At 45.1% G+C, this 17,445-nt stretch overlaps 1 protein-coding gene across 1 annotated transcript in view; it reads right to left on the bottom strand.

The window, feature by feature from the left end:
- The window catches only part of PRIM2 (DNA primase subunit 2), a 213,720-nt gene that overhangs the window by 70,226 nt on the left and 126,049 nt on the right, over positions 1–17,445 (bottom strand). The window contains 2 exon segments of the mRNA XM_006194707.3: positions 1,088–1,273; positions 4,061–4,133. Coding sequence (XP_006194769.2) covers positions 1,088–1,273; positions 4,061–4,133 — 259 coding nt within the window.

Genomic DNA, 17,445 nt, shown 5'->3' with positions numbered 1-17,445 from the left:
AAAATTCATATATTGAGGCCCTAACTCTATGTATTGGGGCCTTTAGAGAGGTACTTAAAGTTAAATGAGGTCATAATGGTGGGCAGGACTGGTGTCCTTCTAAGAAGAGGAAGAAACACCAGAGAAGTGGACATAGAGAAAAAGCCACATGAGGACACAGCCCAGAAGGAAAGAGGCTGGGGGGGACACTGAATCTGCCCACAGCTGGACCTGCACTTCCGCCTCCACAGCTGGGGAACACAGTCCTGCTGTTTAGACAACCAGTCTGTGTACTTTGTTACACAGCCCTAGCAAACTGATACAAGATGTAACAAAGTGTCATTATAAACATCACTCAGTAAATATCCTCTGTCCTATCATTCATCTCTCCCAGGAAAGAAGCAAACTAAGAAATAAACAATAAAAAACTGACTTCATACCACAGTGCCATGGCATAGAAGGGACAAGAGATCCTTATTTCCAAAATAAAAGGTGATCAGCTAGTACTCTTGAAGAGAGACAAGGAATAGGAGTGGGAATCTGAGTACGACGAACAGATCGAGAAGCAGCTTTCGGGTTTACAGTGATAAATGTCTGTCTAAAAACTCTCTGTGAAAGATTCTGCATGACACAACAGAATGCATCCTGAATTGTCTTCACTTCATTTGTTCCCAGTATTTCCTAGTCCTGAAAATAACATTATATGTGCGTGTATGGATACATGTGTATACATATTATATATAGACAGAAATACAGGGAGTCAGACAGACAGACAGGTAGGCAGATACACACACACATTCCTATAGAAATATAACTCAGACAGCAATTTCACTATAACGACTACAGAAGGAAAAGACTTCATTCAAGCATTACTTTGTATCTTACATTACTGCTTCAATCTTACCCTGCGAATTAAGTTAACCTTCCCAATCTTTTGTGTGGCAACTATTAGCTTCATATGTGAGCTTCTTTTTGCCCCAGTAAAATCGTAGACAGACTTACCTTTTAGAATCTTCAACAATATTTCAGGGGTGTATTCCAAAAAGAAACCTTTTAGTTTTCAGACCAAATTACAATTTTAGCTACTGCTCTGATTTTTCAAAATTACCTTGTCCGGATCCATCTTTCCTCTGACAAATTCTTGCTTCCAGAACTGCAAAGCCTGTTCCAAGGTCAAGCCGATGCCCTTCAGGAAGAGGCCGTACTGCATGCGGCCCCCGTGACGAAGGTGGTGATTCTCCCGCAGGGCTTTGTGCAGCTGGCGCATGCAAGGCGGGAAGGATTTGGTAGAAAGCTACAAGGAAAAAAGCGTGCTTTGTTAGGTGGAGATTTATCAGGTCCCCCACACAGTCTGTTGCAAAGTCAATTTAATTTGCAAATTGTAAATTCAGTCTAATTGGAGTAAAAACAAAAACCGTAAGGAAGTATGATCGTCTCTCTGTGATTAAAGATGAACTATTTAATATTTTTATAGAGATTACAGGTTGAAATGATAGCATTTTAGATATTATCACTTAGATAGATATATTAGGCTAAATAAAATATATAATTAAAATGCATTTCACCTATTTCTTTTTTTTTAAATTTTTAATTAAACTTCTTCTTTCGAGATAACTATAGATTTCTGTGCAGTTGTAAGAAGTAATACAGAGAGATGTCATGTACTGAGTTTCCCCCAAAGGTAACATCTTGCACAACCATAGTATATTATCACAACCAAGACACTGACGTTGACACAATCCTCTAGTCCTAGATTTTCTCAGCTGCTCATGTGCCCATTTCTGGGTATGTAATGTTTCATGCATCCACCATCACAAGAGCCCCTCGTGTTTCCCTTTTATAACCTCGATCTTCTGAACCCTGCACGCCACCTCCCACCATCCCCTAACCCTTGGCAACCACTAACCTGTCTCCATCTCTATAATTCTGTCATTTCAAGAGTGTTATATAAATAAAATCACATAGTGTGTGATGTTTTGACATTGGCTTTTTTACTCAGCATCAGTCCCACAAAATTCATCAAGGTTGCTGCAGGTATCAACAGCTCGCTCCTCTTGTCCTGCTGAGTCATATTCCACAGTTATCCCCAGGGATGTTGCCGGGCCCAGGGACATCAGGAGTCGTGTCCGCGCAGAGGCCCCGACCTGAGACAGGGTGGGCGGTGCCAGCACCACGGAGACCTACCAGGTGGTAGGATGCGACCGCCGGGGCTCACGGGAGCTGGCACGGCAGCGGAAGGCAGAGAGATGGTTTGGAAGTGGTGATGCGGACCGATGAAGACATTCACCCCATAACTACACGGGGTGTGGGGGGAAAGCGGCCACTGCTTGAAGGGGCCATAGAGGAGACAGTGTCCCTGAAGGAGCCAGATTTCAGTTAGAAGAAAAATCTAGAGGGAACATTTGGAGAATAAACTGAGGGTGCTGAAGAGTGTGCTAATGACAGGCTGTTGTGAGGACGACGCAGTAGGGACACAGTTTGGAAGACGTCCAGATGCAGACACATCTCTGTCATGTGGCCCAGAGTCCCAGGCAGAGTGGAGATGTCACCACCACACCTGACATGCTTTATAATTAGGTTGCTTATTTACTATTCACTATCTTTTCAGCCTCCCTCGGGTAAGGCTCACGAAGGTAGGGGCATTTTTGGTTTTTTTTCACCTCCGCATTCACAGCTCAGTGGCTGGTATGTACTTGATGGGCTCAATATACATTCACCAAGTGAATTAGTGATTATTTTTCTATGTCTCCCCACAGTGTCCAGCCGAATTCCCATCTGCTTGCGAATGGGAAAACACCCTGGTAAGACTAGGAACAGAATCAACCTCCAACCATTCATAAGGTAATATAAACACGAATGATACGGCGGGGAGGAAGTGCTGAAACAACCGTGTGAAAAAAGTAAAGGGTGGGATATTCTTGGGAACAAATTTCAAACCAAGTGTACAAGGTGGGCAATCCTACAGGTATTTCTAGATACATTAACAGTAAGTACTTGATGATAATTATTCAGATAGGAAGGTGACCTATTCATTCTGGTCTCCAAAGACTCATGGTCTCTCCTCACTCACCACTGTATGTCTTAGCTTCCAAACATTAAAGTCTCAGTGTATTTTTTTCAATCTCAGTGTATTTGTAATCTATTGTAAATAATGTGGTAAATGTCTAAACAAAGATTATTAATGGCTTATTTAGTTTCCCTCTGATGAGTAAAGCAGAAATTCTACAACGTACCGAAGGGAAATTCTACAAATCAGAAGCAGAGTCAAGTGTGCCACTCTTTCTTTCTGCTACGGAACCATGGAGTGATGCTGAAATGCACCACCCACTGATGGAGCAGCAGCCCGAGGCGGGGAGCCTGCACCTAGTGTTATGGAATGAATCACATCCTCCCCAAGCTTCTGCGCCCAAGTCCCAACCCCACGACCTCAGAACGTGACTGTGCTCAGAGGTGGGGCCTGACCTGAAAGGAGGAAATGAAGGCCGCGTGAGGCCACGGGGCTGCGGCCCTGGTCCAGTGAGCCTGGCACCCTTGAGCAGAGGAGGAGACCCAGGGAGGTGGGAGCACGAGGAAAGACCCCAGAGAACACGGTGCGGGGAGGAGGCGGCGGCCACCTAGACGCCAAGGAGAGAGGCCTCAGATCGTGGAACTCTCGCCTCCGTAACTGTGACAAAGTAAGTTTCTGTCGCTTAAGGCCCCCAGCCTGTGGTTACTGTGTTACGGCAGCCCTGGCAAGCTGACAGCCCCAGTATTTCCCATTCTTCCTTTTCTAAATGTATATAGTATTTAAATACAAACACACAGCTACTATTTAGCTATCATTACTAAAAAGAATTCCCCTTTGAAAAAATAATTAAATTCTGTCTCTACCAGACTACAAATAATTTTCAGACTGTTTGGTTTTCCTATGATTAAAAAAAAAAAATCCTACGTGTAGCACACCGGATTTCCTTTAAAAATGAACAGCAAGCAATGGAATGACGTTCTCGCCCATCTCCCCACCCAAAATAATCTTTGGTTGAAGAAAATCTGTGCTGACGCCATCGACAGAGGTCTAAGTTTAAAAGGATGAGGTGCTTACTGAATCGATCTGATCTAAAGAAATCTTCCCGGCGTTCCCCTGGGTGCTGTAATCTTGACCAGTGTAGGAATGACTAAAAATAAAGAGAACAAAATATTAAAAGAGGATCTGTAAAACATAGTTTGATCACTTCAAAGGAAATGTTTCATTCTGATATAAAGTCACAAGTGAGAGAACACTTTACATACAAACCTTAGGAGAAACGCAGCCAAGTGTTTTAAAGGGATTTTATACGGTATTAATGACACAAAAATACAGCACTCATCTGGGCCTCCTGGACGCCAGTTCCAGGGGAAGCACAATGCAAACCACTGCTGAAGGTCCAGCCTCTTCCACTGACCCCTTATTAACAGCACGGCGGCCGAGCTGAGACCAGCCTGGAGCTGACGTCCAGGGCCACCGCTCAGTAGGCCCCTGAGTAGGTCACCTCGACTCTCTGTACCCCAGGCTCCCTCCTGTCAGACAGAGATGACAGTGCCTGCTCTACGGTGCCGACAGGACGTCTGGATCGAAATAGTTTTTGTTAAAGGACCTGACATACAGTAATCACTATTCATTAAAACAAGTGACATCAGAACAGCCCTTTACCTGTGCAGAGATTCCATATCTATTTCCTCTCATTATACCCTCACGACAACCCCAGAGAGCATGTTTATTTTACATCTGAGAAATGAGGAAGCTGTTAGATCAGAGCAGGTGAGCAGTGCAATCGTACTGTTCTTTCTAGATACATTAATGGCAAGTACTTGATAATTTTTCAAACAGGAAGGCAACCCATTCATTCTGGTCTCCAAAACTCAGTCTCTCCCCTCTCACCATTCACCACTGTGTGTCTTGTTTCCAAACGTTACAATCTCACTGGACTCAAACTTCCTGACTCCCAGCTTGCTGTTTGTTCACCATCCCCTGCCATTCTCCCCTCGAGGATATACTTCCTGCTGAATTCTTTAGAAATGAGAAATAAAACACGGCATACATCCACCTGGGCACATTTTCATCCCCTTGACACAACTCCACACCCACATCCAACTCCATCAGTACTGACACAGATCAGACACGGGCAGGTGCACCGGCACACAGAAGGCCACGACCACATCCTGGTTCACGCAGATGCCACGGCGAGAGGGGAGCTCTGGAGTAAGGTACCACTACAGGTGCACAGAATTCCAGATGCTCCACTTGCTGTCTGCTCGGTATGTGAAGTATAGATTCTTTATGCTGAAAAACACATGCTCTCAAGATGCTCTGTAGAAAGGCTGTTGTTTCCAGTCAGTCAAGTCACTGACTGAACAATGGGTTCCTGGATTATGAAGCAGAACCACGGCCTACCTTGGGACGCTGCAGTCGCTGGCCAGGGGGCTGTCATAAGCGTAGATTTCCCTCTCTGTAGCCCGCCCTCCATGGGCTAAGAGGGCCTCAGAGTCACTGGGAGCAGGATGAGCAGAATGCGGAGACATGGACGACCTGCGCCCAGGCACGGCTTCTCACGCTGCTGTTACTTCTCCCTCCAGGGCACAGACCTGGGGCAGCGTCTCCCCAGGCTCTGCCCACTCCTTTTATCACAGCAGTGCCACGGCACAGAGCTGACGCTAAGTTAAACCAACAGCTGCCGCTTAGCTTTAATATCTTACATTTTAATGTCGGACGCAACCAGACGACTGTTTAATTGCCGGTATCTCTTACACATGGGGCGATGAAAACAGCGTTGGGAGAAGTCTGAAGGCCTGCTCTTGCTTCTGTCTTTTAAATCGTTAGTTTGGCAAACGGTGGCAGCTTGCACTATTCTCATTTGTAAAATGGCACTAGTGATGCCAGGCCTGCCTGACTGGCAGACACGCTGGGGAAACCAAATGAAATAATATATTCGAAGTGGTCATTAAAACCAGTAAAGCACAGTCCGGGACACAGAGCGACTGCAGTCTTGACCAGTAAGTGTAGGGGGCGGGGGAGGGGAGGGCCAGGAAGGGAAGGGCGGCAGCATGGAGTCCTCTCCCAGCTGGGAGGCGCTGGCCCCTACAAGCTTAGGCCTCTTCAGCCAGAAGTTGATCACCATCTTCCAACTCGACAAGGTTAACACAGAATTCCTCTATAAATGGTAAAATGATGTACAAACATGATTCTAGTGTTACTGAGCATATAGGTTTCTCAGCCCAGATAGCTGCAGTGGACTCAGTACAAAGAGAAGATACAGAAAGAGGACACATGTTTGCCTGAGCAGCAGTATAAACGGTTGTTCCTCAAGGCTCTGACAGAACATGCAACAGAGAGGGAGGGTGCAGTTCAGTGGTAGAGCGTGTACCTAGCATGCACGAGGTCCTGGGTTCAATCCTTCCATAAAAACAAATGAATAAATTGAATTACTTCCCCCCAAAAGCAAACAAACAAGCAATGCCCCCCTCCAGTAATGTGTAAAAGGGCTAAATTCTAAGAAAAAAGTAAAAAAGAGAATAGTAGCAATGATTAATAAAGAATTTACTGGGTGTAAATTAACTACACGGAGAATGTAAGGTAACTACAGACACCATACTTCTAAAAATATTATTAGAAGGAAGATGGCTACCAGCCAGCCCAGTCAGGGCAAGCGTGGAACCCCCAGGAGGAAAAGTGATGGAAATGAAGAGCTCGGGCATGAGAACTGGGAATGAGATTCCTCCGCCTCTCACCCGTGACCAGAAGGGCTAACTTACGTCTTGGCTGAAGGAGCTGGTACAGCCCAGGTATTTAATGCATATTTGAGCTAGTTAGGAGTAGATGAAGCCAATGTGGGGGGGGGGGAATTTTCAGACACAAGAAAGGCAAACCGGGAGAAGCACTGTATCCGATGGTCTATGGGCAGTAAAGAACCACAAAAAGATCTGGGGCAAGAATTCACACCATCAGGATTATGCTCGGGAAAGGAACAATGGGAAATCAGTTGGAAAGATACTGCGATATTCCAGGCAAGAGAAGTTTTTGTAGAAGCCCGCAGCAGACGGAGAAAGAAACAAATAGTGTTGCCATCAGAGAATGAAACCCTTCGGAACAATTCGCATTAGCTCATGAAACTGGACCTTTGGCCTTTGGAAGCACCAAGGGATGTTAGCAGAGGAGCTTGATGGCGGCGCCCTGGACAGGGGGTGGGGCACCCTCTACCACACTCAGAGCTGGTGTCTGCTGGTATCATACCGCTTCTAAGCGAGCACAGCTGCTACACCAATGAGCAAAAAGACACACGGTGAACTGCTGAAACACAGTCTTGTTTTTACAATTAAAAAAATAGATCAATGTTATGAATGAACATTCTTAATCATTGTATTGGGGAAACACAGAAAAAGTAATTTCGGGGGGGGGGCAAGGAAGAGGTAATTAGGTTTATTTAATTAATTAAATTTTTTTTAAGTGGAGGCACAGAGGATTGAACCCAGGACCTCATGCATGCTAAGCATGCACCACTTGAGCTATACCCTCCCTCCCTAGAAAAATTAATTCTTAACAGCAAAAACCGTTTCTAATTGGCTACACACACGCAAACTCAGCATGTGGTTATTATTTAAATAATCACAGCTTTATTTGGAGAAACCACTGTCGCTGATGTACAAGGGGGATTTAGTAGGCACAAAAGCTTTCCCGCTTCTAAACTTCCATAAAAGAAGAAATTGAGACGTAACACAAATGCCATGTTTTTTTTCAGTACGGCAGCCCAAAAAACATTTTAATGGGCCACGAAATTTGCCAACAATAAAAAGGAATTTTTGATTAATCAGAGAATCCTGAAAAGTGGAGATTTAATTTCTCTAATTCTCCATTTAGCCACTAATTTGCCACAAGTTACAAAGAAAAAAGGTAAGTCCTAACTCAGCGTCAGTCGTTCCCCAAGAACCTGGGTGGTCAGGAAGAGCAGCTGCAGTGATTTATTCACACACTGTCTGTATGATTCATCTTTTATTTGCCAGAGTAGCAGGTGAAAGGCACTAAAGGTAAAACGCTATCATCTTCTCAAGTTACCAAAAAGTCAGAAAAGCAAGGAAAACGACAGATGTGCTTCAATGAGTATTCAGTCATAATACAAGACTGTCTGAAGATACTGAGCTGTGAAGGGATACAGTGTGTGCTTGTAAAATGCAACAACTACGTCGCACTGGAAGAGCAGAAGAAGGGGTGGGACTAGCTCAGCGACAGAGCGCGGGCTGAGCATGCACGAGGTCCTGGGTTCAATCCCCAGACTTCAATCAATCAATCAATCAATCAATAAACCTAATCCCAGCCCCCCAAAAAAGGAAAATAAACACCTTCATTCCCCCAAACAGGACTATACAAATGCACAAAACCGAGGGCAAAAAAAAAATTTTTTTATAAAGGTTCTGATTTTTTTTTAATAATGGAGGTACCAGGGATTGAACCCATGACCTCATGCATGCTAAACATGTGCTCTGTCTACCACTGAGCTATTCCCACCCTCCCAAAACTTTATTTTTTTAAATGCCGTTAGACTGTCAGACTCCATAACAGAGCTTTCCTAAATCCCAGTGGTTGTCCTTTTCTAATCACCCTAAAAAGAAGAAAGCTTTCAAGAGTGGGGCTCCTCAACCCCTCTGCGTGCACTCACTAAGCATCTCGGGGACCAAGGAAGAGTCACACCACGGGGCTGGGCCCGGATCTGGCCCCCGCGGCAGGACGAGAGATGGGTGACACGGCCAGGCCACAGGGAGCACGCCCGGCCCAAGAAGGGGAGGACAGAGCCACGGGCAGCCCTGAGACGTCACGAAGAGGGAGCGCGCAGGGACAGGGCACAGGGCCCTGAGTATCACTAGAAGTTGAGGCTGAGGAGACAAGCCTGCCAGGCCAACGGGACCAGCAAAAGGCTGAAAGACAGGAAGACTCCAGTCAGGGAGGATGAGGGATGGGGCGGGGAAGGGGAAGCAAGGGAGGTCACGGTCAAGGAAGGGCTGCGTCTGGAGGCTTAGGAGCGGGATGCGATGACCATAGAGAAGTCACAGGCCCGGCTATTCCAATGTCTTCACCAGCGGTAGCTGAGTAATTTTATACGCATTAAAACATCCTTAAGTTTTGACCAGGCTCACAGGAGCATGTGATTTGAGTTTACTGAGGTTGTTGGAGGGGTTTAAAAATACAAGCGTGAGAAGGAGGTGGCTTTGGGGATAATAAAACGGCTGTTTTCCTCAGGATCCAGAGGGCTCGCACGTGTCAGATGGACAGGCAGAAAGAGATAAGCAAAGCCAAGGAAATCTCACGGCTTCTAGAGGAGGAGGCTGGGTTAGGTGGCCAAAAAGTCAAACAGAGGCAAAGGGGGAAAAAAAGAGCTAAAATTGGGTATGTAGGTCCTGAAATGCAGGTCCATGAAACCATGAAAATAAAAACAAATCCTATCTCCGTCTGCAATAACATAGCGCTGAATCACCATTTTAATAAAAATGTGAGGCTCTGTCAAGTTTAAAACCTTTAAAAACCTGAACTTGTGCATAACAGTACTCTCTAAGAAGACTGAAGCTTGCAGCTGTGTGTCACAAACCCTTTGCTGACACAGAGGTACTTGGGTGTGTGTCCTTGGTTCCTTTGTTTTGTTTTGAGCTGGTGGTCCTAAGTCATCCAGGCTACCGTAGGAGAACTAATGGTACACAAAATATATACAAGCATTTTCTCACTGTAGTATTTGTTTACTAGGCCTGCCTGCAACTTAATTAAAACTCAGTCACATCTGAGGAACTTTTTCCTCCCACATTATCGCGCTCATTAAACAGTAAGAGGTAAGCACAGTTACTTTTCCAACACAGCTAAAAGTCACAGTAAATAGAACACTGTAAAGCTAACAGTTTCAACAAATTAAAAGCTGAAAGGAGAAGAGACTTTTGAAATACCTGTAACACTGTGTCTATGTAACTAAATTTGACATGATTCTGCTTTCAATCCAATGACACCAATCCACGGCAGCATAGGAGGAGGGCTGGGGATAAGTGAGACAGGAAGGTACGATTAATCACACCCTCATGGAACCAGCTTACCACACAGACATCTAGCTTACAGAATGCAAACACAGCGGATATGTAAACAGGTAAATCAGAAACTGAGACTTCTGCACACATCTCATCTGTGAAAGGCAGACAGTGAAAGGTCTTCGTAGAAACAAGAGACATTTAAGTCCCATTCGATGCACCACCAATATCAATGCAAACACTGAGGTCTCAACAGGGAATTGTTTTTGGAACCTTCTACACTGTTGGTGGGGATATAAACTGCTGCAGCCACTATGGAGGACAGTATGGAGGGTCCTTAAGAAACTAAAAATAGACTTACTGTGTGATCCAGTAATCCCACTCCTGGGTATATATTCAGATAAAAATATAATTCAAAAAGACACATGCACCCTCATGTTCACAGCAGCACTATTTCCAATAGCCAAGACATAGAAACAACCCAAGTGTCCATCAACAGATGACTGGATAAAGAAGATGTACACATACACACACACACATACACAATGGAATACTACTCAGCCATAAAAAAGAATAAAGTAATGCCATATGCAGCAACATGGATGGACCTGGAGACTGTCATTCTAAGTGAAGTCAGCCAGAAAGAGAAAGAAAAATGCCGTATCGTTATTACCCATATGTGGAATCTAGAAAAAAGGACACAAATAAACTTATCTAAAAAACAGAAACAGACTTATAGACAGAGAACAAACTTATGGTTACCAGGGGATAAAGGGGTGGGAAGGGATAAATTGGGCTTTCAAAAATTACACCTCTTGGGGAGTGATGGAAATGTAAACTGTCTTGATTGTGGTGGTGGTTTCATGGGTGTGTACATCTATCAAAATTCATCAAAGTGTACATCTGAAATGTGTATAGTTTACTGCACAGGAATCATACCACAAAAAAAAGGTGTTTAAAAAAAAATTGGGGAATTGTTTTTGAGAGCCGCCAAAGAAGAGCTGAAAACAAAAAGAAGGAATTCTACAAAAGTGGACTTGTGGGTCTCACGACCAGATGAGCTGTTAAGGGAGGAGGAAGTCTTTCCATGCTGTGGCACTGAGCTCAGCAGAGGGCAGACCATCACACCTCCACTCAAGTGGCTTCACCAGCTCTAGCTTGGGGACATCCACGCCACGGGACACAGCGGACAAAACAGGGGGCAAAAGGCCCTTCAGGGGTGATTATCTCTCCAATCATTTTCTCCGGTTCCCATCAGTGATGAAAATTGAGGGAGGTAAACAGGAAGTCGTGGACTGGCTGCAACATGTTAGGAACTGGCTGCCGTTCCTCCATATTTGCATCATTTTTCCAAGTCCAAGTGGCCAAAAGCAATCACGGAGGCAGAACAGCAGAAAGGAGCGAGCAGAACAGAGTGACCAAGAGCACTGGCTTCAGGATCCACTGGTCATGGGTCCGCTTGCACTCACTGTCCATGTAACTTGGCGAAAACCTCTTAATTACTTTCAGTTTCCTCCCTGGTACACAGGGACCCTAAAAGGGATCATGAACGCACCCCTCTTAAAGGGCTGCTGTGAGAATTGAAGCAGATGCTGGTAGGCGTCCACCACAGTATTTTGCACTCAAATTGTCATCACCACCATCTGAGCCTCAGTTTATTACACTTGAACATGTTGGTGGTTGTTTCTCTCTACTCTTAACGTGTACTAGTTTCTCCCCTTGAACTTCAGGGGGAGAAAACTGTATTTCTTTCCTATCTTCTTTATACTATCACATAAAATACTGAATCTTGAAGTAGAATTTAGACGTCTTTGAATAACCTTATGATCTGGAAGGTTTATACTCTTAGGAAGTCTGCACGCTGCAAACAGCCTCAAACCCTGCAGATTTCAATGGGGCCCCACCTTGTGGAGCTGCTCTATCCCACACAGCAGCCACTAGCCAACCGTGACCGCTGAGCCCTGGAAACGAAGCTTCGTCAGAATTGAGATGTCCACAAAGTATAGAGTAGGCACTGGAGTTCAAAGACTTAGTATGAAAAAATAATGTAAAACATTTCATTAATAAATTTTCATATTGGTAACATGTTGAAATATTTGGACTATGAGTGAAATAAGATATTAGTAAAATGAATTGCACTGAAGTAACTGAAAAGTAAACCTGTGGCCCCTATTTGGGTTCTCATAGGTCACTCACTATATGGGTGAGGACAGGGGGGTGAGGCCATCCGACGGTTCTCCTGAGGGCCAAGGATGCCTGTAGAAAAGCCAACTGCCCTACCCCGACTCCTATTTACCACACTAGGATCAGTCTCTGCTGGTCATGAGCGGAAAACACGCTGCATTGGGGCCAAAAGCAAGTGCCCCAAGTTTACTGCAAGTAGGCTTGTTTTCTCAGCACTGTACTCGGGAATCAAGGCTCTAAACCTGAGCCACAGTTTGCCATTTAAAGTCTTCAGGAAGCAATCTTGAATTCTGATTAGCTTGGAGGTAACTTGAATCTTTTTTTTGGAAGTGGGGGTGGATAAAGCTGTGACGCATTTCTATTTGGAAGTCTTCGGGGCTGCGTGCCCACCTCAGCACTGAGTTACAAGGTCCATTCTTCAGTCCTTTGTCAGAAGCCGTGCTGGGTGGGATATGAGTGCAGATGACAGCAGGACCCTGGGCCAGACTGGACAGAATCTGCCTCCCAGCCTCTAGGAGTATCTTGATGCCTTCCATCCCCCCAACAGACAGATTCTGAGGTTCATAAAACAGAAACATAGAAAACACATTTCCTTTCTCTAGCAATATTTCCCAGGACTCTTGAAAGAGGTTAATACGAGCTTATCCTTTCTATCTGGCAGCTATACTTAACCATATTTCAAAAACTGGATAAAATAAAAAAGCAGTGAAGAAAGCATCGCAGGTAATTGAAGCTGATCTCTGCATCAAGAAAACATATTTATTTGCTTAAATTTAAAAGTAAGCAAATACAGCTTTCAAAATGACTGTAATTTCCCACATTAGTCTATAAAAGTAGACCAAGTTCCAATACAACGTAGAGTCAGGTATAATCACAGCACAAGTGGAAAAACAAATTGCAAAAAAAGGAAACAAAAGTTTTGTGTATCATCCATATATCCAATTTTGCAATCACAATTTTAAACCCACTTCAGACGTTACAAACAAATGCTCTGTCCCCGTAAGCTAGGCTATTCAGACATTTAGAAAGCACACTCCCTGCTGTCTGGACTTGCTGGGTGTGCAGGAAGTCAAGGGAGCCCAAGTTACAATATATCATTTCCTGCTGTGAAGGGTATCACAGGAAAATTCACTCAACAGCTGTCACCACTGAAATTGAAATGAGTTTGTTCTCACAGCTAACTCCCCAGGAAATGGGATCCAACTTGCGCTGGCCTAGGTGATCTGCCCTGCTGTTATTCCAAATGAGAACACAATCAATAAAATTCTGTTGTAAATTATTTTTCCACGAGCATGAAGTTTACTCAATTTTGCGTAAGAAAAATTCTCGCCAAAAAACTACCACCGGCCAACATGCAGTATGATGATCTATATTTCTCTACAACTGAGAGACACTGTATGATCCCAAGAGGCTCAGATAGCCAATAAAAAAAATCAGGATTACATGGGTTTCCGAGTCAGGTAAGAACTACAAACGGCACGACCGCTACTCTTCTTTGTTTACATTGGCCTCATCTTTTCCCACGTGGTACATATTTTACTACTTATTTCAATTTCTAAGCTGCAACAACCCAGTGAGCTGCAAAGGACTTGAAAGTTGCATCTCATTTTTCTATCAAAAATATCTGTACCTTGCAATTGTCAAAAGTCAAGGAAATGCACCCTGAAAATGACTGCATTTCATTGTATGTAAATTATACCTCAATAAAACTGATTTAAAAAGTGCAATACACACATGCATTCCGATAAGATACTCACTCTACAGCGCGACATCGGTATTTCCACCATACACACTCAAAGCCCCAGCAAATACCTCTATTTTCATGAGTACACTTGTTATATTCCTTTACATTGTTAGTATATTCTGGTAATATAATGACCCCCTAAGTACAGGCTGTTTTGATTTGGTTCTGATCCTGGATGGTCAAATGATAACAATAAAGAAAGGTGGACTAGAAAAAACTGAGGGTAGGGTGGGCGTGCAATAAGTTCTGACACCCAGCAGTTACTGAGGAACGTGGATGGATGTCTTCTCCACCCCACGAGCAGTTTACAGAGTGGGATGCTTCTGAGATGGGCTATCGCAAGTTTACGGCACTCTACGATTACCCTCGTACATTTGTTCCCTAGTAACAGTAGCGAACCGGGGACACAGCGTTTGGGGGTTTGGGGGGAAGAGGAGACGAAGGGACCACTAGCGAGGACTATGACTCCAAGTCACAGCCCAGAGGTCACATTACATAACTCTCCTAGACACTCCTTTACCGCCATTAATGATGGCGGACCATGCTTAAGGCTTTCGTTCATAGGTCTAAACAGCAAGCTTCGTAGTTCCATTTTGTTTTTAAATACATGTTTTCGATGTTTGAATAGGTCATTGGAGAGGGAAAAAAGGGGGTCCTCCTGAGGTCACACTGAGATACAGGAAGGACCCTCCATCCTCCTCGGTTAGTTCCCGATTCCAGGAGAAAGAGCCCAGAGCCCCCAGACAAAAGACAAAACCAGCGCTGAGCTTCTGCGAAGGCAAAGAGCATTTCTCTACCAGTGGTTTTTCTTGAAAGTGACAGAATATCCACCAAGGCTTCGTCCAAACTACCATCTCATTCAGTCTCGACATTCAGTAACTTAGGAAAATCTCACTGAGAGGCAAAGTTCTAAAACCCAAGAGTGTTTTCTCCCATTCGTTCACTCACTCGGGACTGTCCCTGAGGTCCAGCCATTGTCACAGTAACGGAGAAAGAGTGGCCAACAAGAGGGCGAATTCCTCGTCCCCACGGAGCTTACGCTGCAGACAATCCAACATCAAGCCAATAAGTGAGCGCACAAGAGCGATCGCTGCAGCCAGCGGCGCCAGCTCTGAGCACCGCAGAGAAGGCAGCATCACAGAGCCCTGGGGTGGGGCGGGGAGCTGGGCGACCAGGAGCCAGCCTGGGGGGCCCACCCGGTGGCCTCCCGCAGACGTGGGGATGACCGACATCAAGCACCGCGGACGCTCAATTACAAGCGGGCTTTTTACGCACCGCGTATTATCTTTCGTGGGGCTACTTTGTAAACAGTGGTTATAAATTACAGGGGGCACTGCCCCTCCGGCGAGTCTCGGCAGTCTTTCCTCAGCCCAGTCTACCAAGCGTCGTTCTGTTCTTCCTCTGAATGAGCGAAGGCGAACTGTGTATTTGATGTCAGGGAGTCTTCCTAGGATAAGTAAATATTTAGACTCACCAGATTACCACAGGCCACATGTGGCACCAGTTGGCCCAGAGAGACCCGGGATGGGAACCCCAGCGTGTCCTCTGGGCAATGCTACGTGCCCCCTTCCATGGATTTCCTGCAACACCTGCATAGGTGGACGGCTCAGGGACAGGGAGGCGACAGCCACACCAGGAAGAGCGGGGCTGTCGTGGCTCGGGGGCCTCACAACCCTGCATGGCCACAAGCCCTCATAACAACTTCCACGGCCACCTCAGATTTGGAGCTCCAGAATCCATGAATCTCAAACCATTATTACGCTTTACAAAATATATGATTATCTAAATGCATTTCAAACACGACAAAGAAGCGTGCTGTCCAATCTGGTAACCATCGGCTACAAAGGCTATTTAAATTTAAATTAATTAAAATAAAAGTAAAAACTGAATTCTTCAGGGGAGGGTACAGCTCAGTGGTAGAGGGCATGCTTAGCTTGCACAAGGTCCTGGGTTTAATTCGCATTACCTCCATTAAAAAACAAACACACACCTGAATTCTTCAACCCCACTAGCTGTATTAAAGCATTCGACAGCCCTAAGTAGCTACTGGCTACAGAGTTGAACAGCACAGGTACAGAACATTTTCATCAACACAGAAAATGCTACTGCCCAGGACCAAACAAAAGATTTCTTAGCTGCTAACGTATCACACTAACTACAAGGCTTTCTCTGGCTTCTTAAGAAAGTTACTTCCCAAAGCATCGTCACCGTTTTGTACTTTGTTAGCACTTTATGCCGAACACAGTGTAAAATAACTAACTTTCTTTATTACTTAACCAAAGGACAATCAACGTTCTAAAGAAACCCAATGAGTAGAGAATAGGAAATTTAATAACCGCAAACAATAAAACTACTTGCAAAATATAAAAGTCACAAACTTTGCTCTTCAGGAAGACTGACAGCATCCACATTCCAGAAATCCCTAAGACACCCTGGAGTCAGAGGGCGAACAGAAATCTGAAACTTCTAGTTGGGGACAAGCCGCAAGAACACTGTGATACACACACCTGTGTGCCCACGGAGTCAACCCTCTGCCGAGCTAACGGCCGTCGTAACTTGCTGTAGTCACTTCAGCTAAGATTCCCCGTCCTGATCAACACTGAATCCTGTAAGAGCAGAAATAAATACGTACCTCTGAACCTAACACCACGTCTGGCACCGACTAGGGGTTCCCGTAATGTGTGTTTAATTAACAAGAAATAAAACAAACTCTTAGGATGCTAAAAGGTCTGTGGCCATGTATTTACCAAACAGCTCTCACACCGGAGTCCCTCCACAAGTCACAGCCACTCAAACCACCTCATTACAAAGCCTACTATTTGCAAAGGTACAGAGGTACCTGTTCACCCTGGCTAAAGCCAGTCCAAGAGACAGCAAAGGCTTTCCTACCTCCTTTCTATGTCGCTGAAAAGAAAATCAGTACTTATTTATATTTTTGTAAAAGTCACTGTTAACCCCTTTTTCAACTTTAAAACATGTGAAGCTAGCAAAGTGAATTACCCTAACTACAAAAACCCAGGGAAAGTTAGTATTCTACTCAAACTAAGAGTGATGGTTTTGTTGTAAATCCGATGAAAAGTAATGTAAAAAGTTGTTTTCAACCCCCTCGAGAGAAGACTCTCACAGTAACAGGCAGATCGATGGCCTCCAAAGACATTCACACCCTAATCCCTAGAACCCATAAACAGGTTACGTGGCGAAAAGGACGATGAAGATGTAATTACGATTAAGGACCTCGAGGTGGGGGGGTGAGCCTGTTACCCACATGGGCCAGTCTAACCACAAGAGCCTGTAAAAGCCGAGAGCTTTCTCGGGCGGAGGCAGAGAGGCAGCAGGAGAAGCTCGGTCTGAAGCAGAAGGGCCTGAGGCACCGCCGGGGGCTCTGAGACGGGACCCACACGCAAAGAACAGAGAGAGGCTCGGGGGCTCACGGAAAGCACAGGGGCAGGTGGGCCGCCTCCAGGGGCAGAGACGGGCCCCTGGCTGACAGCCAGCAAGGAAATGGGGACCTCAGACCCACCACTGCG

Source organism: Camelus ferus, chromosome 20 (assembly GCF_009834535.1).
Source record: "Camelus ferus isolate YT-003-E chromosome 20, BCGSAC_Cfer_1.0, whole genome shotgun sequence".
Lineage (NCBI taxonomy): Eukaryota > Metazoa > Chordata > Mammalia > Artiodactyla > Camelidae > Camelus > Camelus ferus.
This window is presented reverse-complemented; position numbering and strand designations above follow the sequence as displayed.